Genomic DNA, 27,077 nt, shown 5'->3' on the forward strand with positions numbered 1-27,077 from the left:
CGTAAGCGAAAGCGAAAGCGAAAGCGGAGAGCGAGAAGCATTATTACTCTGTGGGGGTGTTACGGACGAGCTAAAGGGAAGACAAGAAGTTGATGTTCTTGTTTGTTTGGTTGCAGGAGTTGATGGGTGTGGATGAGCGGATGTTTGCGTGCATGTACTGCGGTGCCTCGTTCCTCCACCAGAGCAAGCTGGCGCGGCACATCCTCTCGCACAGCCTCGAGTCGCTCAAGTACCGTGAGCAGGCGGCCCACCTGCAGCTGCAGGCTCAGCTGGGTCTCGAACCCGGTATGCACCTGCCGCCAGAGGCCCACTACCCCACCGCAGGTACGATCGAGCCGATGGATCTCGAGCTCGCGGCCCACTCGGACCCGACCTCCGGCGTCGTCCTCTGCAAGTTCTGCGGCAAGTCGTTCCCGGACGTTGGCTCTCTGATAGCCCACCTACCGGCGCATACAGGTGACAGGCCCTTCAAGTGCGAGTTCTGTGGCAAGGCCTTCAAGTTACGCCACCACATGAAGGACCATTGTCGCGTGCACACCGGAGAACGTCCGTTCCGGTGTACGCTGTGCGGCAAGACCTTCTCGAGGTCGACGATACTGAAGGCCCACGAAAAGACACATTATCCGAAGTATGTGCGCAAGTTCCTGTCCCCGAGCCCCGTGGACCCCTCCGAGGAAGAGGCCCCGCCGCCGCCACCGCCGCATCATTGAGTTCGCCTTAGACCGTGCAACAACAGCCACGTTCACCACCGCCGGAGGAAGAATCGCCGATCGATACACCTTCTTCTTCTCCTTCTTCGTTTCCGTTTCCCTGCGTCCTTGTACCGCTTGGACGGGATCAACGCCGTTATAGTCTCATCGATCGCCACCACCGCGATGGAGGAGGATTCTCTCGATAAGAGGCGAATGATCGCGCATCCGACGATTTACCGGAGAATCGACGTCGTTGCCCGCGTGACGCCGGGAATGATGATGATGATGATGATGATAATGATGATGATGATGATGATGATGATGCGGTTCGACGAGGGAAAGGGGAACACGGACACGAGCAGTTTTACTACTAGTGGTGCCTCATTCTCATTCGCTCGTTGTTTCTCGTATTTCTTTCGTTATTTATCCCCGCTACTATTATTATTATTATTATTATTATTACTACTATTCCTACTACTCCTACTATTCCTACTATTCCTACTACTTCTACCACTCCTACTATTACTACTACTACTACGACTCCTACTTACTACTACTACTACTGCTACTATTACTACTACTACTACTACTACTACTACTACTACTACTACTACTACTACTATTACTACTATTACTGTTTCTTCTCCTGGTAGTCGTCTGTCATCGTGTCCTTCTCTCGGCACACCAGGTTCCGTCGTTCAGCCTCCTGCTCGTCGTGTTAAACGGCCGAGAAACGTTCGTGCGCCTCCTCCGTTGCTGTGTCACAGGGCGCTCGTCTCCTCGAGTAGTTCCCGTGATCGCTTCTCCCTGTTATCGTTCCTGGTCTCTCCTGTCTTTTCGTTCGTCTCCACGGAGGGTGTACACCTCGCGTTCATCGATCCCCACTGAGCGACGAGGCAAAAAGCCGGCGGTGTTTCTAGTTAGTCCTGTGATTTTGGTTAGGATGGTTGGTAAACGCGTGTTCAGAGGGAGGGACACGTTAAAACGAGCTCCCTCGTTTAATCAGTGCTTTAAGACGAAACGTTTAGCTTATATATATATATATCGATAAATTATTGAAGGTATATATATATATGTGAGTGAGAGGAAGAGCGAGAGAAAGTGAGAAAGGAAAGCAGAGTGAGAGGGTGGGAGAGAAAGGGGACAAAGAAGAGAAAAAGAAGATGAATATGAAGAGGATGATGAAGATAGAAGATCGGGTTTTTAAATCGAGATAAATTACGCGAGATACAATTAACGGACAGTGTAAGAGAGATCGAGTGAGAGGGAGGGAGAGAGAGAGAAAGAAAGAAAGAAAGAAAGAAAGAAAGAAAGAAAGAAAGAAAGGAAGAAAGAAAGAAAGGAAGGAAGAAAGGAAGGAAGGAAAGGAAGAGGACGAATGGATAAGAAAAAAAAAAAATTTGAGCCGCCACGGTTGGTGCTTTTAAGAGATTTTCATAAAATGCTGTGAATATTATATTGATTACGATTAACTATAAACTATTGTAATAATGTAATAACGTTGTACGATGTACGATGTGACCGTTGTTGATACGATTGAGAATATTTTATACAGTTGACAAGGGGAAGGGTGTTGGGATTCGCGCGCCGACGATTACGATTATGACACAGAGAAAGGGCTACAGGGGGTCTGGGGAGGGGGGTTGGGTTAGGACTGACGATGGGGAAGGGATGTACGGGGTTAAGGGAGGGTAGAGAAACGTCCACACATGGCGAAATTCGATTCAGTTTGCGTTCGTGGACGTTCGCGGTTCAAACACGACGACGTAGTAAAGCGAAGAAAACAAAATTTTAAGCGCGGCGCGAGGCTGCTAATTAAGTCGCGTTACGAGTGCGCCGGCGTCGATAACGGTTTTCCGAAACTGTTTTTTGCCTCTTCGTCCGTCGCGTGTTTATTTCGTTCTTCTTGTTATTCGTACGCGACGTTCATCTTGCCATCGTTGGCTGAATTTTGCGGTCTTGTTTATTCGAAGCTCGTCGAGGAAAATTATGCACGTACAACGTACCTTTGATTCTCACATTCTTCGTTCTTTTATCCGTAAACGCTTTCAGTATATTCGAGAGTTTTCTTAAGTTAATTCACAGGTTATCATTTAGGCAGCGGATTTAAGTACGAAAGAAATATTATCTCGAAATCTTCGTCTAAGCAAGATTTAAGATCATAGTATCTCGTATGTCTTATCAGGTATAACAGAAGCGTTTGTAAAACACTTTCAGGTTATTCGAAAGTTTTCTCGGACTAAGTCCCGCAGAATATCATTTAGACAGCAAAAAGGTGTGGAAGAAATATTATTGTAAAACGTCTGTCTAAGCAGAACTTGAAACCGTACGATCTCGTGCATTTCATCGGATTTAACAGAGCTATATAGTTAATTACATCGCGTTAACGAGAGATTATCGAATATCATTCGCGAACGTCTGTCTCGGGAAATGTCCCCGGAGCTGCTTCGATGCAGTCGTCCATATATACGCGTGTTCACGATTACTCGCGAGCTCTTACCCAATTCCTATCACGCATCGACATAAACACGATATCGAGAGCGCGCGTCGAGCACGCCAAACGCATCGGAGACAGCCAAGTCGGCGCGTGTATCTAACGACGGTGTGTTAGGCCAGCGAACCAGTGCAATATCTAACTCATGACATGACGCAATTCTATCAAATCTTCTAGCCTAATTTCTCGTTTCTACGTTTCCCATAACCGTGGCATTTGGCCGTGTTTGCGGCTGACTTTTTGCTCCTCCTTGTTTATTTATTTCCGTTGTGTACAAGCTTGCATAATAAGCCAAGAAGCGGTAGCCAGTCAAAGTTGATCGATCGATCGATTTTCGCCTGATTTATACGCCAACTTTAGAAATCTACCTGACGGATGGAAACGAAGGAAACGAATTATTTATAAAGGAAAGGCGAGTCGTGGTTGTATTTTACGTAGTTCGTGATTCTCCTTCCGAGTCGAAGATAGTGCAATAAGAAGAAAAAAGATATGTGAACGGAAGACGAGGTGATTTTTTGAAACACGGAAGAAACCTTTCGGTTGATTCGCGCGCCGTTTCTGTCCAGTTCCATCGGCGTACGAAATTTTCACCTTCCTTTAAACGATTCGCGAAGAAACGGAAACGGAAGGCAGAACGTGACTTTAACGTACAGAGAAAACATACCTGTTCGAGAAAACACGACGTTATCCTGTAAGCAGGATGTGTGCCGTGTATTCGTGGATCGACATGGCGGAGATTCCATCGAGGTATGAGAAGCAGAGACATTTAATTACGTAGCTCTTTGAATTTTCTTTTTCTCTTATTTCCCATTTAATGTCTTCTTTGTACTTCTTACTTATTTGTAGCCGCTAATATCTTTCTTTACAGTGAATATATGGACAGTGAAATCTCCATAACCTATCGTATAAATTGCAAATTCTATTCTCATTTGAAATTTTAGTACCTACCGTTTATCCGTAATCGCGATTCATTATATACAACATATATATATATATAATGTATACATTTTCCCATTTGATTTATCCCAAGTATTAGTTTTTTAATACCGATGATATTCAATAGTGTCCTCGTGTGTCTGCTATTTCAAATATAAATGGAAAACTAAATTGTCAAAGTTAATATACATACAGAAATTATACGATCTAAGAACAGGTTTGCTACTCGAGAACAATGAATATTTATGAATGTTTAAACGGTGGAATCTAAATGAAATAGTAATCGGAAAACTGCGTAATTTGTGACAAAATTAGCTGCGTTCTAGGAATTTATTAAGTTTCTATGGGGAAAAAACTAATTGCATCAAATGATCGTATCAAAAATTCAGAGAAAATTCTGTTTTAATATAATTTCAATAACGCGATTGTTTCGACGGTGGGAATATTGTACCATTACTATCATGCATATATTCCATATCAAGACCACAGGTAAAAGACACGATAGATCATATTTATGATCGTTCATAGAAGGGAAATTTTATAAATTGCGTTAAACATTATATATGTGTTTTTGTTACACGTGTTTCTGCGGCTAAACGCGTATTTTACCAGCCTCTTCGTACCTTTAAAAATATTGCCTGTCAAGATATGGAAATACTATTTGCCTTAACATTTATACGAGTAGTGTAAGTTTTGCGTGAAAATTCATTGTTGTTCTCAATTGATTAGTCGGGTGCGCGATTAATATTCTCCGTCTCCAAAAACGAAGATATTATTTTCATGAATTTACTTATTACAGGAAGATGATATAGACAATCTCGAATTTCAAGGTAAATTAAAAAAAGGAAAATTCACAATTTTTCTTCTCCGTTTGCTCGATAAAATTTGTCGAGCTAACAAGTTCTTTTCGCTCGCAGATATTTTATCGTTCTCGTGTATTAGAATATCCCTTTGTAGTCATAAAATGACATTAATATAGAAAATCGCTATACTTATATATTTCACGAGCTTACGACGCTCTTTTATTCGTCCTTCGTTCGAACAGCATCGATTTGAAAATATCGCGCTTACTATACCAACGCCATATCGAATCGCTGATTCGCAGCAGAAACGTCCTGCGCAGGATAACCCGAGACGCTTTTTCACGGTGCATCTCATAAACGATGACCTTTCTCCACGATTTGACAATTTTCTGCTTCCAAAAAATCGTCGTAAATTCGTTTGTTCCGCGCTTACACGCGTTAGCGCATTGTTTCTGTTCGTACAAAACGTATGAAGCAAACGTTGCATTGCGGTGAGCGCGATGCACGATGACCTCGCGTTTCTCACGAGCGTTCGGGTGATACGAGAACCAGTATTTGAGCTGCTTATTTTTGTTTTCCTATTAGTTTAGATAAGGTAATTAACGGGTGTTGGAGTGTAACGAACGATGACGATGTAGCTTTGGTAAATTATTGATCTAGATTCGAAGGGTCTGCAGTAATAAGGAGGTAGCGTCGATTTTCTAGTAACTTGAGTAAATCAACAAAGATCGATGAAAATCGCATTCGATTTTCGGAATTTACTGTAAATTAATAGACGACTAATATTCGTTATTATTTATACTCGTTGTTTTGTATACTTTTATTTCTTTCTAATAAATAAAAGTTAAACGTTAGGAGTTGCCTCCTCGCTGCAGTGAACTGTTTACGCAGTAAATTAAGAATTCGAGGTAACGAGTCAATATCGTTAAAATTATACGTACAAAGCTGGAATCGTCAATTTCCTTTCCTTGGTTTCCGAAAGAAATACACGTGTACACGTGATAACAGAAATTTACGGAAGTATCTATAATGCACGTTACGCTATCTGACATTCTTACGCTCAATTTCAAGTTACGAGGTGATTCTTTATCGGGCCAATTATACGTATTCTCCTGAATAAGTAGAAACACTAAGAGGCTAAGAACAATCAGACATTGGCAAATATTACTTCGTTTGTTTGTTAATAGCAAAGTTTCAAAATTCAAGAAAATATTATCTAAATTGTAAATGGAAACAAATTTGCCTATTACTAAACAATCGTACAATTAGTAACCGTCTGCTTCAAACTTCCTATTTCAAACTAATTCCTCGAAGAATTTATTTCTATCGCGTTACGCTCTTCTACGAAACCGACGATAATTTCCACGATTCTTTTTCCATACTTTCTTCCCTGCTTTGTAACAATGTACGTAATCGTTTAATCGTTCGAATCGCGTGACTCATCCCACGCGTAACTTGCCAGTTGCGCTCTTGATTCTAGATGGAAGAAAAAACGATTCTAGGAATCTTGAGAAGGGGTGGAGGCGCGGCAGGGGTTTCATCGAAACGTTCGTTTCGATCGTTCGACATTTGGAACGCAATTGCGGTCGATGCAGTCGTGCAGGACGAACTCCGTTTTTTTCCTCGGACGCATTGTATATTTAGTAGCCGGCTACTTTCCACCACCGTCCTCCTGCTCCTCGCAAGAGACCCTCGCGAATGGAGTCCCTGGTAATCGATCGATCCGTGAAATATTCATAGTGTTCCGTGTGCGGAGGCCCGTGGTACTGCAACGAAGGACTCGACCACGGGACCTCTGGTCGCTATCGATTAATCGAAAGGCTCGCCGTGCACGATTTCGGTGTCGTCACAGACGAAACGTGAATATTAATCCCGTCACCAGACCTCGGTTCGTCCCCGTTGCGGTTACGACGAGGGATCAAAAGTTAATGCGTTTCATTTCGAATCCTCTCGAATCCTTTCCTCGCGTTTAATTCTACTCCCGGGTCTCTTGTTATTTTTCTTTCCCTTTTCTCCATTTGGTTTCCTGGCTGGCCGCCAGATCTGATTCCAGAAGGGATTAGGGAGTTTCAAGCTTGTAAACTGGAAACGATTCGTTTCCACTTTTTGCAACACTTTGACGCGAGTCTTTCTTCGCTTTTTTTTTTGTTGTTGTTCCCTGCTCCCTTTTATTTTTTTTTTTTTTCTTTTACTCTTTTAATTTGCGTTTCTATTCTGGCTACGTTTTTAATCGAAGTATCGACGTTTGTTCGATGATTGACAGCCGCGTAAAAAGCTCGGTACGTCGATCATGGAGCTTTACCGGCGAGTGTACGTGAGCTGGTTGTCGTCTTTGCATCCAGTTTGACGAAGTTTGCGTCCGAACGCTTCCCACATACGCTGTTGTTTTTGTTTGGAAATTTTATTGCATTGGAGAAACCAATTCTGGTTCCTCGCGTTGGTACCCTAGAAATACTTGGTTTAATATAGAGTAATTAAAATGTGAAATTATCATTGATTTCTTCACACTCGTTTCTTCAGTGGTATCATAATTTTCGTGAATATCTCGCTGAAATTTTTGATAAATATCGAATTTCTCAAATCGGTCGTAGTTTGATTAGCTTTTTACGCGCTTTATTTCTATAATTGAAGATCAATAACACGAATTTCGAATGCTTTTTCAAATATTAGCTACTTCGCGATATTTTCATTACATTTCCATGGAATTTATTTCCAATTTTACTCGTTCTTCTGAATTTAAATGGTGCAATTATTATCTTTTGCAGTATGAAATTAAATTCTCGGAACTTCTTGCTCGAAACATACGCGTACAAGCTTTCACATAAATAACTAGAAGGAGAGAGTCAAATGTGTTATTGCTCTGCAATTTATATTCAATTACAACATGAAAAATGATATTTCTTTTTCAAATGTGATTTTCACTCGCATTATCGATACTTGCTAAAGGATAATCTATTGTTATCTCTGCGAATCATTCCAAATAGAGTTTCGTAAACCCTTTCCCCTCCGTGAAACTCGCGAATTTCTACGTTAACGATCGCAATTGATTCAACCTGTTCGTTTCGTTAAAATTTATGAAATCCTTACACGTTCGGGTAATATAGGGGAATTACGTATTTATCGGGCTAAATACCCTTCGAGGAATAAATTTCGCGTAATTTAACAAACGATGAATAAATACACGATCACCAAGAAATTATGAACCATTAAAACGCGGCTTGTTGTCGGTTGCATTCCGACCTATTTGCAATTTTGCCAATGCTACTACAACTGGTACAGTACTTGATACTTTTTCACAAGCAATCAGCATTTCGTTCTATTTTACTTTGCCACTCGGTATGCATTTGTTTTCATACGAGCGAAAAAGTAGGCAAAGAATCTCATTCCAAGCATTTTAAAAGGACTAACCGAACAATAAGATTCTTTCGTATTTATGACGCTTATTATTACGAATATAAGTCGAGCGGAAAAGGAGGAATTTCGATGGATCTAAACAATTAACAATTAAAAAGGAATAATCGAGAAATTGAAAAGGGTACATATTTGATTTGTTATTTTTATACGAATATAATATTCGGAGATGATTCGCATTATGATTCGTTTCAGTTGATCGAGCGGTCATTCCATATAAAAATACTATCTTAGTTTTTATTCACGTAGATAATCAAATTTTACGCATTGCGTTAAAAGTACTAATATCAAGAATTGGAAAAAACTCTTGAACATTGAATTTCAATTTCAACTAATAAAAGGAATCGAGTTAAAATAAAATTCTCTATAATCGGATTAGTTTGGTATTATTGATTAACTTATGGCAATTGTACTTATACGTTCCCGATAAGGACAGAACGTGTCTTACCGATCGTTTAACAAAGAATCGTGCTAGTAATGTTCGTTAGGTTGCAGAAATTGACGAAATTGCCGATGTTTTGATCTTGTTGATTCACAGAAATTTCCTACTAAATAATTTTCAGAGATAAACGCAAAAATCATATATGATCATTCGTGTCCAAAATTGATAAGCTTTTATTAAAGCGACATTCTCGATTTTTACTATTTCCATTTTTCTTCCAATAGCTTGAAAAATTATATATATAGAACGACGTGACATATTTGAAAATAATAAGTGTGGGAAGAAATTATTATTTATTTTTCATTTTAAACGCTAATTTGAAATATTAATTTTTCAAAATAGAACGATTTTTCTCTTAATCAAAAACAATTGACAAATACCTATCTATTAAATGAAAAACAAAATACAAGAACGAATATCTATCGATTCGATGCAAGCCTCGATGCCAAGAGGTAGTTGTAACGCAGAACGCAGCGAGGCTTAGATAAATTGTGTGAAATCTAAACATGCACACGCGTCGCAGTACAATTTTTCATCCGATCGAGCCAGAATCTTTATCAATCTTTATAATTCGCGACGACTTATGCAACCAATAAGTTTATCGAATAACCTTCCCAACAAAATTTATCGTTATATGAATCATCAACTGACAGTTGGATCGTTCCAACTTAGACCGTTTCACGCACGAATCCACCACTTTCGATAAGAAAATTCGCGCGAGATTTCAAGCAATTGCGCCAAAGAAATGTATCAGAGAGAAAGAAAGAGGGGCAATTTCTCGACTAAAAAATAAATAGAATTTTGCAGGCTCGTTGTTCTTAAAAAAGTCAGCGTGGAACAAGCGTTTTACCGAATTTAGGTAGCTCTGTTTTTCGTATTTGCGTTGTCACGTAAGTTTCCGCGCGATGGCATCGAACGTTCGCTCTCACCTCGCATTTTCCGCGAATCCTGATCGTCCCTGATAAGCCAGATCGACGTTTAAACCGCGCGTGATTCTGCGTTTAATCGAGCTTTAATTTTCAGTGATGCACCCGGCTCGTCCCAAACCCTACGACCAATCGAATTCGATCGACTCGACACAAAACGCTCGATCAATTTATAACGAGCATCGATTAACCGTCAGAGACAATTCCTGGAAACATTTGTCGAACAGGGAACACGTACACCGTCGAAGGATATCTTTGATAACTTGCAAAATAATGTGCACATTGTTTCAAGTACTTTGCTTCTCGGTGACAAAGCTATCGAGTTTTCTTTTTGTCGTGACAGTGCGAATTATTATACAAGATGCCTTGCAAAGTGTAGTATCGTTAAGTAGGATGTGCTTCATTTTATTTAAACAATAGTCAAAAAGTTTTTTCTTTGGTAAAAGAAATAATTACATAAGAAACGATTAGAAAGAAACACTTACAGCTTTCAATTAGCTCAAACAAAACATTAAAACGGCACTCTCTCATCCCTGAATTTAAAGACTTACGGATAAACGTATTTATGAATCAAAATGCTCAACTCAATTGGGCAAAACTATCCAAGTGATATCTCTAGCGCTAAATCTAGGCCTTCGTTTTGGTGTTTTTTATCTACATTTCCTATTTGGGTTGTGCTCCTTTAGATGACAGGGGACGTCTAATTCCAAGTCATTATTCAGAAGTAAAATCGATTTTTTTAAGGAACCATGATTCATTTAAACGAACTTTCTTCGTTTTACGCTCAGGTTTCTGTAAAGAATCATATAAAACTCTTACAAGGCACTTTGTACATTAATTCTGTATTGCTTCGTTACGATCTCTTCGTTCGTTCCAACGATCAAGTATTTTTCCATCGATAATAGGCTTCTCGTTGCTTATATAAAAAATGTTCGTGTAAAAATTATAGTTGAGAAAATCGAACAACAATTTCAAGAAGCTTCCTTCTTCTTCGTGATACGCAGTAACTAACGTAAACTCCAATTTTAACAGTAACAAAGAAAGAAGTTTCGATCAAACAGAAGCTCAAACAAACAAGCCACGAGTTAAACAGCTACAACGAACTCGATTCTGTAATAATAAAAAAAAAAGAAAAAAACAGAAAAAGATCCCCCAAAAAATCAGTCAATGAGTTTCTCGATACCGGAGAAAAATTCGACAAACGTCGAATGAGAAAAGCCAGAAAACGATCGATATTGCCAACGAAGAACAGAGTCGTTCGATCTTGCGAAACGATCGCGAGCGAAAGAGAGCGCGAAAAAGGGAGAAAGAGAGAGAGAGTGAGAGAGAGAAATTGGTCTGTACGATGCGAGGCGAACGTTTCGTAGGAGCGGAATCCTTATCCGGTTAGCGGGCGATTGCCGCGGAAAAATCGCAATTAACGAGAAGAGCCGGCCGTTACGAGCGTAACCTTGCAATCGTAAAGGTCTAAAAATATAATGAACGCACGGAAAACTGCATAATGCATCGACCCAACTGCGCGCTGCGTTATCGCGCTCGCGAGCCACCGAGCGAGCATGCATGCATGCATGTATGTACAGCGTGCACGTCACGACAGATAAATCGTAAATTGGACAGTGACGCTCAATTTTGCGTGCGAACCGCGTCGCGAATTTTTCCCTCGCTCGCGATACCACTAGGGGTTGTCACGTTGAATGGTGGAAATTACGAATTTTGCAGTCAACACTTGTTAGAGGCTGGCTCGCTAATTTCGAGTGTGCGAGTCACACGAATTTGCAATTTGATAAGACAGATGTATGTATTAACGTGGAGCTTTGATCGATATAAGTGGTAAAATGGTAACGTTGTTTTTGGATTTTATTACATTTAATCGTCAATTCGGCCTGATTAGATCGTAGGTGATCTTGGAAGGATTTGGGTTTGGTTCGGGCTGGGTTTAATTTATTTTTTAGCTATTTAATGTTAATTGAAATTTTGTGTCTCAAGTATATGATATATAGTGGCTACAAGAGAGTATTTGCTCGTATCCTTGTTTTCCAGGTACACCAGTTTTCTATATTCTGTTTTATGTAAATTTCATTGTCGTAGTATCAAAATTTTGTAATAATATGAAAATGACACGCTAAGTGATACGAGATTTAGTATACGTGGACTTAATTAATTGGTTTGCCAATGCTGTGATATATACAATGGTTTGCAAGTATTTCTCGTAGTCACTGTATTCTCGGATTAATGGCCATTGGCACAGAGCGATTTAAGTTATATTTTAGTTGAACTACGTGATTTTAATTTTTACTTAAATTCCATATCTTATATCGTAGATACGTTTCATTATCTTTATTATGTAAAACATAGAATATAAATCAATGTATAGAATTATATCTAAAATTATGAAAGATTAAAAGTCAAGTGAATCACCTATGATCTACGATCTAATGATTAATAATTGAGGATTAATGTCTCTTTCAATTAGAAAGAAGTAAGTTTTTAAGCTATTATTAGCGAAATGTTAAATTCGTAAAAATAGATATCTTCGACTGGAGAAAAATAACGCTACTACCGAATCTCTGTCAGATTTCTGACACTTCGTTCTAGATCGCTCCAATTACACGTGAAAACTTCATTTGAATAATATAGCGTGGGGTATTTTTGTTCGAGCAATGAAAGTTCTATTTCCACTGATTATTATGAGCCATCGTTGACTCACGAGGAGAGAAACGTGTTTTCGAAATTATTCGTGGGAGGTAAATTCGACGACGAAACCTGTACAAAAATTTGTTCGCTGCACAAACGTGGACGATGTGGCAGTGAAAAAGTTAACTGAATTTTCTACACTGAAAAATCTCTATCGACCGTAGCGATGGAAATACCGAAAGACATTAGATGGAAATTTGGAATATTTGTAATTACATACCGATAGATATTTAGTCAATTTTGACGTTGAACATTTCCGATGATCAAACATGGATCGGTTCAATGAAACTTACAGATATTCGATGGCGTATGCAATGATTTTTGTATTTTGTTTGACCGAAGTTCATCGAGATTTCCAGAGCATTATTTTTCTGAATAACATTATCGTTTTTTAAGTCGATATTCATTCAGAATTCTATTTCAAACATGAATTACCTAGCGAAGCTTAGCTGACTATAAATTTCCTAGTTATTCTAAAAGCTGTGATTTCTTAAGTTATAGTTCTTTTCAATTGAACCCATTAAAAAAAAAAATGAACTCTTTTTTGCGCGTAACTTTCTCAAGAGTCTAACATTATGTAACGAGTACCAAAGAGTTTCCTTCGCCGTCGTTAAAACTTTATTTGTTCCTGTCACTTATACGAAGTCATTCATTAAGCGTGGCCATAAATTGTCACGAATACGTATGCGGTGTAAGAAAATCGTTAGTGCGTAGAAATAATAATTTGCACTTAAGAAGGCGTAATAGTAAAGAATACAGATAGCGGTTGAGAATTTAGATGAAATTGCCGGTAGGTTTGCACATCTGACCGTGCAACTTTTACGTGGAACAATTGTTGGAATGACGTACGCAAAGTAGGGAAGGGTAATTGTCCTGTGCATGCGGAACGCAAAGAAAGGGAGGACATTGTAAGCGCAAGGGGAAACGGATCGCCTGTGATCAGACGTATTTTACGATACCACGGACATTACATTTTCCCATAAATTTAGATAGCTGTTTCAAAAATTAAAGAGCGCAAGTTCTAGAATACAAATTTACTTGCTGTTCGATGTAAAATTCATGACCGTATATTTTCGTTTCTTTTTGCGTGAAACAGCCATAAAATCTTCTTTTTCCACATGAAAATTTCATCACACGATATCTCTTTAATTTAAACGTATGATTATTTAGATTTGTATAGCTACTTTTTAGATCTCTTGATAACATAGACACGTTGTTCGTGTATGTACATGTCCTGCGTATAATTTTGTGTAAATTTGGGAGCAGAGATGCGTTGAATATTATCTTTTGGTTACCTCATTGCGGAACGTTCTGTACTCTTGTTCAATGGAATTATGTATTTTTGTCCTGCTATTAATTACTGATTAATTATATCGATATAATTTTAGCAATTGCAAACAGATAAACATGCTGACGAGCATGAACGTAGTTTTGCAAATTAATTCAATAATTTCTACGTCATAAATTGGAAACGGTAATTAGATTGGATATCTGTTATTATTTATTGAATCATTCAGTAAGTAATCGATCAAAACGCCGTTTATATGCATGCATGTTAAAATATCTGATAAACGTGATAAAAACTGCTTGATTGTATTAATAACTGTCGAGTAACTCCATTAACGATCTCGAGGAAAATTAGCGCGTACGAAACGTATTTTCCGAATAAATCTCTAATCGCAAATAGTTTCTTTGAAACATCATACATTTGGTCCAAGTAACTCTCGAACGTTCGAATACTTTTATCCAAACATTAACTAATTCGTTGTTCCAGATATATAACGATTATCGGTTCTACGACCCAACAATTTTTGCAATTAATACAATATAGTTGTACGCGTGTAATTGATCATGATCCATCGGATTCGAACTTGAGAAAATCTACGTTTCATTAACCCGATATCAAATCAATTGCAAAGATTCTACGTATTAAAAAACAGTCTGTTTGTCGACCAAGAGTACTCAGCCTCTCGAGCGTTATGCATTTCCAACATCCTATCGCGCCAAGAATTATACCTCGTTAATTGCGATTCTCCGAATGAAAGAAAGAAAGATAGCGGAAACTTCCATATGTACTTCTACGCATGCATACATACACACACACACAAACGACCATGTAAAAAAAAAAAAAAAAAAAGAAAAAACAGAAACGGCCGATCGTTTTCCACGTTTTCCCTAAGAGGGCCACTCTCTCGTTCGTTTATCGCGGCGCGTTTCATTTTCACGCGTTGGTGATTCTCGACGACGCGACGCGACGTATCGTCTCCTCGACTCAATTACCAATTTACGGAGAGCGATCGCGGGCCACGATTCCGGATAATCATCGTGGCCATTCGAGCAGGGACGAGCACGAGGTGAAGCCAGGTGAAAGAGAAGACTAATCTGTTCGGTATCGAAGAGCCGTTAATTGTATCGCGAGGAGAAAACGATCTTTTAATCCGTGTTCGAACTCTGATCGCTGACGCTGAACGATTTCAAGGATCTGGCTGTCGCTAACTGCTGGCGTAATTCGAACGCCATCTTTGTCGTCGTCGACGTCGTCCTATTTACACGCACGCACAGGGCGCCAGTTTTCCCTTGATGGGTGCACGGACACGTTCGAGGTCGCAATTACGCCGCGAAACGCGGAACAACGATCGCCCAGTAAAGTGCAATCGAGAAGAGAATTAATGAACGCCGCGCACCGCTGACGTAGAGTACAATCAATTAGTAAAGTTCCAATTAACGTAGGTTTTAGGTCATCCCGATGGTTGCCGCGTGCACCGAATCGACTGATCGCGGCCTCGACTTCCGCACTCTCGCGACCATTAAGATCCCATCGCGTGAACAGCTTCCTCAATTTTATCGGACCAAGTCTATCAAAGAATTCGTCCAGAATTCGCCCAATTTTCCTCTACATTATTATTTGCTTTGTTTATTCTTTCTTTTTTTTTTTCTTGCTAATTGATCCATTTGACGTTCTCGTCTCCTCAATCGGAAGATCTTCTGTGTTTGGTTTAGGGAGCGCAATTTGCTGTATTTGGTTCGATAGGTACGAATTTTCGGGCAGGTAGTCTACTAGCATCTAGTATCGTTTCATTTTTCAAAGTATCGCGCATGCACTTCGTAAGAGACACGCGACTCAAACTTTCAGGAAAAGTGAACAAGCGTTTGGAAACTTAGAAACCAATTACTTTCTAAACACATAATATTGACGCGGGGAACAGACTCTACGAAGTAGTGGACAAATATTATCTCCGTAATCCTTCATTCTTAGCCCTTGAAATTCTACTTGGACGATTTTTACGCTCTTCTAACGCAGAACTGAATTATTTTGGGTTGTAACAACTTTTGAAATACATTTGCGTACGTTGAAATATTTGAAGTTCTCCGTGTTTTTTTTTTCTTTTTTTAAATGATAGAACTTCCGTTTTCTTCGGTTTCGACGTCGTAGATAGGACATTTAAACTAAAAAAAGGGTAGTTGTATTTATTCGAAAAGGTTTAGAGGCTCGATAGTAGGTTTCTAAATATTTTCTTGTTAATTATCGAGAAGATTCGATGGAAATAATTATACTTAAAATTATAGGCATTGGTTCTACGTGTATATGGATTAATTAATGATTCAATTTAAGGATAGTGGGAAATAAGCGCGCAAGTATAGAAGCTCTGAGGAACAAACAACGACAGAAAGAATCTTAAAAGTCGTTTTAATCGAGTGAATAGGAAAGAAATAATTACGCAAATTTGAAATCTTTCTCTTCGCTTCGTTCCTAATTTGTTGTTTCTACTATTTGAAAGTGAGAAATTAAAACGAATTATTATAGTACAAAAATTATTTAGATTTACGTAAAACTAGGATGATTTTTTCTAGAGATAATCGTTTACTTAAACCAAGTGTATAACCTCTCTCAATTTGTTTAACATATTTAGAGGTTAATCAGAGAATTTTTTTCTTCGATTACGAGTATTTTAGAAGTTAAATCGTTGAAATACCGACAAGGAAGCTTTTCAAGCTGTATAATTTATACTTCAAAAAATGTGCAATATAATTTGATAAATTATTCGAGCAATTTATCGAACGTTGTTAAAAATCAAGAAATTTTTACGAGACTCAGCCGTGGTCGGTTGTAGTTTTCCTTATTTTCCACGCACGTATCTTTATATTTCCCTTCGATAACTATGTTATCTACGTTTAATTTTCGTTTGTTTCGTCGAGGGGCATTTATTATTCTGGAAATCGAATATTTCTACTTGTATTTCGTATTACTCTTTTATTTAAACGATAATTTATTATGTTATTATGTGAGCATTTTTGACACGAACGTCCACATTTTCGCCGAGACGCAACGCCACCCCTTTCAACCTCTTTGTCTTCGAGACTCGCGAAACGGAATAGAAGCAACACGCGGTACGAGAACGAATTCTAACCGCGAACCTCGCGAAGACCATTCGATTTTCGATCTCATCTTCGTCATCGTCGTGAAAACTGCACGTGCCTCGAATTCTATCGTACACCAGTCCCTCTATATGTATATACGATAGTAGAAAATGAACGTAAGCGATATAAGTATTCCACCTAGATACTTAGATCCTCTTGTTAATCTTTAGTTTAATGATCGTTCGCCAAAAATACTGAAAAGGTGAAAAAAAGAAAAGAAAAAAGAAAAGAAAAAAGGAAGAAAGAAAGAAGAAAGGAAACGCAACTCTGACCGATGCTGTATATTATAGGTTATATCATATCATAGATAGACTATGGATGTTTGTGCAAAACGATATTTTTATAAATACGACGAAAGAAAAAGGTAGCATCTATATCTTACTTCGAATATCTTACTTCGAATATTTCATATTATTACGTCTTATTTTACTTAAATTTTCTATAAACGCATAAATATCCGTATTCTACTTGCGTATAAGTTACGTTGCATCTTGGGGAACGAATTCTCTAAATAGGCGACGAAGCACGTTGCTTTTATTATTATTACTTTTATTTTATTATTACTTTGTTTGATTTATCCTTACATAGAAACCTTGAAGAATGGTTGATTATTATTTTTACGAATGGAAGTAAGAAATTTTTCGTTCTGGTTCTTTAAGATGCAAGACTGGACACTTAAAGAAGAGGGGAAAGCTTCGATTCGGCTCCTAAAGATCTTGGAATCCCTTAGCTCTTAGTTCGGCGAAGTAGCTCTCGAGTTTCTGTTTTCAAGTTCCTAAAGACTCGTTCTAACTCAATTGTATATAATATATAGGCGATAGATCGTACTTAATAGCGTAACTAAATGTAAACGTCCTATCGTTTGTAGATAGCGCGTAAGTGAACGTTCGAGATGTCCAAAATCCGACGCGGAGCCTGAAACGTTGCTGTTTAACATTTATCTAGGCGCGTTTCGTTCTTCTTCGTTTTATCTTACTTTGACTCTTCCCCTCGCACATTGCCTTCATCGACGATATTATAAACGTATAATTGTTGACAAATATTCTCACACCTAGCCAATACCTTTGCACCTACATAACGAGTCTTGTTCGTCAATGTACTTAAGATCATCGATATTAAATTTCGAATCTATCGATGTTTATTTTTGATATTAAAATTCCCTTGCTTAAAGCGAAAATGTTAATCTTTATATTTAACAAAATTTCAATACTTTGATCACGATATCGATTAATTGGATTTTAATATTGACGATTGAAAGTTCGTCTTTATAGGATCGAATTGATTTTTATGTGATTCACTTTTTTCTAGTATTTTTATTGCGCTTTGGTTAAAGGAATTTGACTAAAACTACGAACGACTTATTCTTGATATTTGAACGTTTGATCAGAATAATAGCGAAGGATCTTTTAACTTTTTTTAAATATTTCTTAACAGCCAACGATCCTCGAAATGGCGAAAAAATATAAATAATTAAAAAGTTATAAGATCTATTTGCCAAATTGAACGCTACTGATTCGAACACGTTAAAATATTTTATACATCTGCATACAAGCTGCGTTTAAAAATTGATCGTCTACTATTCCTTTCGTGTATTTAATATCAAACAACCCTTCGAACGGTGATGGGAACATAAATCATAAAGACAATGTAACATCTTCCAAATTAATCATTTGCTCATTATATGGAAAGACGAAGAGTAAATCTTCGGTGACAGCTTATTCGTAATTCTTCAAACTCTCGTTCTACGATTTTGTCTGTAAAATAAAAAGATGTGCGAGGGGGGACACGAACCCTTTCCGTCCACGAACGTTGTGACACATTATTAAGTTAAGTTTACCTCGCGTAACACTGATCAGTACGTTTGGCGAAGATTCTTGACTTGTACTTTGGTAGGGTTTTCTAGCGTAGAAATTGTATTAGGATCGATTTGTAAATAGAAGGTAACGCCGTAGCATATCTCGCCCGTATCTCTTGCCAGGGGGTGTCACGTTGGAATACACACATACACATATCCGATTAGATTTAATTCCTAATTAGAGTTCCTGTTGAAGGCAGCTTACCGTTTGTTAACGGGGTGGACTCTCTATTCTCTATATTCTTTCCTTTTTTTTTTTTTTTGCGAACGCGCGTTAAAACGATCGTAGCCAGCGGAAATCGACTTTGCTGGACGCTTACCAATCGAATCTCGTCCGGTTCGTTTCGTTTCGACTGGTCGGTGATCGTCCTTTTCAATGGATTAACCATTTCAACAGTCGATCTGATAAGGGAGAAGTTACGAATTCTCTTGAAAAACCGTTGAAAAAATTGTTTCGTTGGTGTTTGTTAGAAATATGATTATCGAGAGAGTTTGCCGATTTGCTGATTTCTATATATTAGTAATGTAATTGCGGAGAATGTTACGCGTTAGAGAATTATCGAGAGAAATCGGTGGTTATTATCTTTACTAGATTTATCAGCTATATAATACGTATATCGGATGTAAAATCGGATATTTAATGGAAAAATTAATCGAGAGAAGAATCGGTTTAATTGCCGTGCCGCTTTTAGTCGTACATTAAACAGGCAATCGACGAACGTGCAAAGATGAGAATATCGGAGGGTCGTGTAGACGACCACCGTAATTCTATCATTTCTCGTGCTGATTTCCCTTAATTATCATTTAGCGGATGGTATTGACAGTATTAAAAGAGTTACAAAGAGTTTTAGATAACCGTGTCGTGGTTGTTCCGACAAGATACATACGAAAAACACAAATTACATTGAACATACAGAAAACGGAAAACACATAATATATACATATATATATACATATAAGAAATATATAAAATACACACATACTTATTATACACGATATAATAGTACGCGTATACTAAACGAAGGAAAGCTATAATAATACAATATATATATATATATATATATATATATATATATATATATATATATTTATAGACGTATGTATACGGATTAACTACGAGAGATACAACACGAGGACGCGTAATTGGCAAGCACTTTTTACGAAGTACAAGACGTTAATAGGATTTTATTAGTACCGACCGGATGTGACGCGCGTGTTCCAGTGTGTGGGTGGGCCAGGATACGTGGATACGACGTGTATGAAGTGCGTGTGTGTCCGTATGTGCGTAGGTGTGTGCGTGGAAAATAACGTAACGAAGAAAACGTCGAAAAAAAAAAAAAACGAAAGGATTTTTGCGCGGAACGATCCTGCGTGTATACTTGATGAGAAAGATTGATTTAATTATAGGGTTAGGGGAGAGACAGGAGTGAGAACAAGGGCGTTGCATGTACGATAATAATTATTTAGGTACCTATTTTAGACGTGTATACGTATATATCTATATATCTATATACACATAAATATACGTATATATGTGTGCGTGTGTGTATATATAAATATATATACGTACAATACACAGGCATACATGTGAAACCTATAAAACGATTAACGCGATTAATTAATGTTTTTTTCCGGACTAAAGTTCCTTGGGGGTAACGCGTTTGGTACGTGTCTCGAACCGAAGCCACCCCGATGTGATGACGGTGCTTTGTTTCTCTTTTAATTAGAACTATATTATTGATTTTTCATCATCCTTAAGCGGTATAGTTATGTTACTTAGAATTTATTTTGTTATTCTAACAATATTATTATTATTAATTAATTATTATTATTATTATATGATTACTATTAATTATTATTATTATTATTATTAATTATTATTAATTATTATTATTATTATTAATTATTATTATTATTATTATTATTATTATTATTATTATTATTTACGATATACTATTACGTTTACTTATACATACGTTATTAAAATATACGAATGCCTATTTTCAAACACGACATATCTTTGTTCGTTGTGTACATTTAAATCGTCATTTATTTTCTCTTATTTCGAACCTTGCCATTCCTCTTTCCTACCGTTCCTTGTCGTTTCTAGAATTAATTACAGATTAGTTAATTTAGTACGGATTAATTTAGTAATAACTATAGATTTTATTCGAACGTTCGTTTCTGTTAACGCCGCGATTCTCGTCTGATCGTCGAAGTCAAGCTGCGTTGGGCACAATTAAACAGTAGTTACTGTCTCATATTTTAATAGGCTGGCTTAGAAACCTACGTGCGGTGCTAACGTCGATGATTCGAAGCTTAATTTAGACCGGTATATCTTCGTTAGATAAAAATCGTATGTTGATATTATACCGCTGGTTAACGTAATACTAGGAATGATTAATTATATTCGAATCTTAAAATGTTATGTCAAAATATAGAAGCTGTTAGTTTTGCATTCAGCCACGCAGTGCTATTAATCGAGGAGCAGATTGAAAAGAATGCATCGTTTGCATCGTTCTATTATAATTTCATTCGTGTTTGGTTCTTCCCTCCAGTTTGCGTATAATATCGCTAAGTTTAAAGATAAAATTAGTTCAAACTGTTTTCTGTTTAATTATAAAACATTGGCATATTCCTAAAAGTAGTATAACAATGAATAAATCAGAGATGCATTTCAAAGTATTTATTCGTCGAGCGTCTTACTTAAAAAGAGACGATGAGAAAGAATCTATCTGTGTCAAAATGTTAAGGTACGTTTCCGTTTAAAAAAGAAAAATCTTAAACAGAGTTAAACGCCTTATTACGTTTAAACTTATCCAATTTCAGTTTATTACTATCTTTTATTTGCGATCAAAACAATATATGACTTGTCTTTACGCTCCATCGTCTATAAATCGTTCATGCGAATAGTACATCAACTATAACCGGATAGTTGATCGTCCGGATTAGTTCTGCGTATCGTTCCGATAAATCTTGTTTAACACAAGTATTACAATTCGTTTGACGGACGTAATAGCGTAGTTCGCGATTGATACATCGCGTGAGATATCGCGGGAATCAATACGATGAACAGAAGAAGCAAAAAGGAATAAGCTGCAGAACTGAAAAAAGCAATAAATCGTCACGAAACAAACATTAGAAAAGTCGAATGGATACTTTCCAAACGAGAAACTCGCATTTGAAAGATATTCGTGAAGCTATTTGAACACTTATTATAGACAATTTTTCTAACTATATCGTATCTGTCGTATGAAACTTTGTGAAATTTCATTATTTTCGTGTCTGTAAATACGCAGTTGAAAAAACAGAACGATACACAGTATGAATAACGAATGTCTCAAACATATAATTGACGATAAAAATAGTCCCACAAATATATATTTTCTAAACCATTTGAAATTTCCATAAAAGTTTATTTCCATTTAGACGATTTGGTCGTATACAAATATGTGAAAAATTACATCAATCAGAAGAAAACAGGATAGTTTAAAAGGTAGTTGCAACTCTTTTTCTTACAAATTTCTAATTAGTTTTGACCTTAATATCGCGGTTTATCGATGTAACGAATAAATCGCTGATTTTTATGCACTGATGCAAAAAAGCAGAGAATTCATACGATATACAAAGATATATAGAATATCGAAACAAGAGTATTTGTTGCAATTTTTAATAAGTGAAACGAATCTGTATCTGAATTCTACTTATTTAGTCACGTACATAAACATATAAATTCGTAAAAAAATTTGCAATTTAATAACGAATAACCGGAATAATTGACCCTACAGACGCTCCACGATACTCGTATCTTATCAAAAATTACAATTTCAAAATATTTCGTATAACGCACATAATATATTCAGAAAAAGTTTCTATAAGTGTTTAAATATTTTCGTGAACCACTGTACACGTACCGTGCTGTATTATACTAAGATTTAAAGGCCACTCGAGATCATAGATTTATAATCGACAGCCATATAGATCGACGAAAATTGTTTTCATTTTCATTTATTTATCGATGAAGAAGACAAAAATAGAGAAAAAGATGAAACGAAAACTATTTATTCCAATCGGAGGATCATTACAATGTCATTCGTACTGAGCTACTGTATTTTTTGCGTTTAGATCGCTCGTTCCATCTACTCAATGAATTCTTAATTAGCAAACTCGTGCGTAGCTTGACAGGTCAAATTGCAGATACGACGAACGATGGACTTCTTTTTACCTCATCAATGAATCCACGTACATTTTCCTTTTGGTAACAGAAACTATCTGCTCAATTACGATCTCCTTTCGTCCCCTCGTTTTAGAGTCGATAACAACGTTCTTTGAAATCGTTTCGTCATTTGTTCAGTGGTAAACGTTTGAAGGCGTAAATAAATGAGATTGACTAGTGATATGACAATATTACAAATTTTATATCTGTATTTTAACTATATTTGACTATATTTTACTATTTCTTTCCGACTTTTAGTTTTTATTTCTTGCATAATAATATGAAGACTGATTTATGTTTCTAACTATATATTACGTAAAATATTTCTTTATGAACATTAGTCGTTAAACTACAATTCTTGATTATAGATTTGTGTGATTTGTGCGACGACTTGGAAAGAAAAAACAGAGAAAACATCGAGTATATGGTATTCGTTTCGGATTTATTATAACTTATTAATGCAAGAAGCATAATCTGCGTTAATTTTAAGTTACTTCGAAGTTAAATTAAGCTTCAATTAAAGCGAATTAAATTGATCTCGAGCTAATTCGTGGTAATTTAAAGTATTAGTACGTAAACATTCTGGAATCGAAAAAGCTCGTCGTCGACTTTCTCTTTCGGAAAAGTTCAATTTGAACGACTTTTACTCTCCACTGTGGACTTATTTAATTTTTCTCGGCAAAAACAAATATTCGCCAAAACAAAAAAAAAAAAAAAAAAAAAAAAAAAAAAAAAAAAAAAAAAAAAAAAAATAGTCTCATCAACGACAAATTAAGCTGTGTCTATAATTTCTTGACTTAATTGAATTCTTTAAGCGTGTTACGTCAATTTCCGCAAAGAAGAAACAAGTAATAGAGAAGAAATAAAATATGAAATCACGCACAGTCATTTTCCTTTCAGTATTACGACACCACTATCGTCATTAATTATTCATTTTCCGACAGACGCACAGCCTAGTACTGTGAGAGAATTTAGTTTTCATTTGCAACGAAGTCGAGCAACGTTCGACGTATTGCAGATTTTCAGCGTATTCTAGATATACAGCTCGAGAACAACACTATTCGCGTTTAACGCTAGAACTACCGATATTTAACGAATATTTAAACACGTTCAACGCGACTAATCTTTGCCACGATGAAAGTAAACGTTAATATTATAAAAAATGTTCTGCGTGGTTTTAGTAATTGGAAAATCCAAAAATTTGATATCTACCATTTTCACCGATTTAGTAGATCTAGCGTTAAGTTGACTCGTGGAAAATTTTTGAATATATTACAAAGATGCGGTTGACTGCCACTGACACGCATTGCCGATTACTCGTCTCGCGAATGGCGCATATAGAAATATTGCGGATATGGCGAATTATTTTTTTCCACTAGCGACCGCGAATTTTTATGTTGAATTTTTATGTTTTCGCGACACTCGCTTTCCACGACTTTCATGTTTTCTCCGCCATATCGGTAACCCAATGCTCGATAAATGTTATCCGGCATGATTCTACACTCGTTCGATTGCTTAGCTCGGCATCGAATAGGATATTATCAGCCTTTTCAGGATCGAATTTTTCCTAGTTTGTCAGGAAAATGATCTTCTACTAATTATTCGTAGGAACGCATATTTGGGTGATTTTACAAAGAAGTTACAATGTCTTGGAAAATTATTCTACGCTCGTTTAATTCCTTCGTCTTCGATCGAGTAGAATATTATTAATTCTCTGCATAAACTTTTTTTTTAATCTGAGAGGAAAATTGTTTCACGAAGGTGCGAAAGAAAGATGAAAGCAAGACTTGTAGCGTACAGGATAAAACAAATTTTTATCTCTCATTGATTTAAGATCAACTGTTTTATGGTTACGGTATTATTATATCGTTAATTGAGAAAGGAAATCTGCAAGGCATCGTTGAATTTTAATATTTCTGCATCAGATATTTTTAATTTTGTTATTTCGTTTGCAAGCTAAGTAATTTTGAATCGATATTCCTTTCACGGATATTGGCAGTTCTTTAGGAGGAAAATAAAACTTTATTGTGCAGTAAATATAGAAATCGTGAATAATGAATGTTAATTTAACTATCGAAGGAAAATACAAACGAGTATTTTCAGTTAGTCAGAAGGTCTGGAATAATCTCAATTTAAATCAATTCAAAATAGCATAAAATTTTCTGTTTCCTGTAGTGTCGCAAAAATAGTTTAAAAACTCAGGCTGCAGTAACTATCATAAGGAAGCACCAATCATGTGAAATTTATTTATTTTACGAGAAAGAAAAACACACGTTTACTACGTATATATTATACACGTTTTCTCGAAGAAATCTCTACTTTCAACAAACATTATAAACCGTCAATGTTCCACAGAATACTAATTCATAAATTAATTTCTCATCTTATAGAATTTCTTAACTAATGAAAGATTACATCTTCGACTTAATTATTCCAATAATATCTTATAACTTGATATAGTTTACTAACGTAAAATCCAATAACTCAGGCTACTTATTAATAATTGACCTTTCCGAAAAATCAATTTTCGAGAAGGCGATCAGGGAATATAATTTTAAAAGTTCCATGTCCACGATATCGTGGAAAAAAATTCCACGACGAGCTTCTGTTTCTCGGACGACCATCGAATATCGAATCTGAAAATCACAGCTCCATTACGAAAAGCGACGATCCTTTGGAAAAGCAAAAAGGCGCGCGAAGAATGATTTTCTCGTGCTCGTCCGCGAAATGCACAAGTGTTTGTCGATCGGTTTGGAACTCCGGGAAACTCGCACGCTTTTCTTTTCTCGCTTTTCTCGGACTCGATTAATCGTCGAACGCGGCGTAACGTGACTAGAGGCAGAAAGAGAGACGGAATAAAAGGAAAGAGGGAGAAAGAGGAAGGAAAAAAGAAAACACTTTGACGATTGCCGGCGCACTCGACCGACTGTAACATAAAGTAGGCTTTAATGATTAACGGGAAAAACGAGTGGAAGAAGAAAAAAAAAAAGACACATGCGATCATACGTATACACGCGTCTGTAGAAGACGCGCGTGCAGGCACAAGTGTACACGTTCGTACGTGTACGTGTACACGCGCATACACACACATACACACACACGCATACACACACGCGCGCGCGCGAATGACACGTACACGAGGAGACAGGCAGGAAATAAGTGGCATAAGCATACTTACGTATAGTACATTATTGCAAACGCATAGGCGAAGCATATAGAGTTACGATTACACACGTAGAGGCGTGTTTAGAGGATACACCGAGGCCATTGGAAAATTCGTGCACGCGTGCACAAGGCCACGCGTTTCGCGGGATCGCGATCGCGATCGTTTTGTGTAACCGAAATGACGATGCACGATATTTTTACGATGTAAGCTATGGTGAGCTTTGGAATACATCGTTTTGTTGTCTTTTGAGATTTCAGTGCGTTGTGAAATGTTAATAAAAATGAGTTTATAAGATGAAGAGCGGGGTTGACGATTTTTATGCGAATAAATTCGTAGATGTTTGTCGATATATGGGAAGTTTAAAATGGTTTATGAATTTGATCGCGCTGATTTTCGTGGTTCTATTTTGGATAATTAATGCAGTGGCTGTTGACGAGTTGATAACGGTGATTGGGCATTGCTACGTTCTTCGGTTCATTTTCGATCCAATCGCGTGTTTGAAACATTTTTAACTTGTAATTTTTCCTTGAAACACTAATAGTCTCTTTTTTGTTATTGTTGAAACAAACGAGAAGAAAACTGTGACATAAAAGTCCGAGGATCGTAGAAGAGGTAAATTATCATCTTTTTGAAATGTATAGACATCTCGTGAGAGTAGTGACTCGATTTTCGAATGACGTACTTTATTTCAAGTCATACTTCTTTTGCAAAAAATCTGGCAAAGCGAAGGGAAGAATGGGAACGAAAATCTCATTTAAAACGCGTTCACTGTGCAGTGTAATGTTTACCTGTAACATATCGGTAGCCACTGTGTCGAGTTAAAATAGAACCATAATCGTTTGAATCATTCAATCATCGATGGAAATAATTTTAATCTGAAAAGCTGAATCTTGGTAACTAAATGCAATATTTGAAACTTATGATTCGAATTCTTATGGCTAATATTATTTCAACTTCTCTATTTCAAATGATATTTTCTTACAATAACTTTTCAGTATTTCGTCACAGATAATTCATCAATAA

The 27,077-nt window shown here is 37.0% G+C and overlaps 1 protein-coding gene across 4 annotated transcripts in view; it reads left to right on the top strand.

The window, feature by feature from the left end:
* The window catches only part of LOC126914204 (zinc finger protein 628-like), a 120,393-nt gene that overhangs the window by 42,574 nt on the left and 50,742 nt on the right, over nt 1-27,077 (top strand). Inside the window, exon 4 of one of the 4 annotated variants that reach the window (XM_050717830.1) lies at nt 117-7,996. The exons of the other annotated variants lie outside the window; for them this stretch is intronic. Coding sequence (XP_050573787.1) covers nt 117-710 — 594 coding nt within the window. The 3' untranslated portion in view covers nt 711-7,996. Of the gene's footprint in view, nt 1-116; nt 7,997-27,077 lie in introns of those variants that run through there. 4 annotated transcript variants of the gene reach the window in all.

This window comes from Bombus affinis, chromosome 3, assembly GCF_024516045.1.
Source record: "Bombus affinis isolate iyBomAffi1 chromosome 3, iyBomAffi1.2, whole genome shotgun sequence".
Taxonomy (NCBI): Eukaryota; Metazoa; Arthropoda; class Insecta; order Hymenoptera; family Apidae; genus Bombus; species Bombus affinis.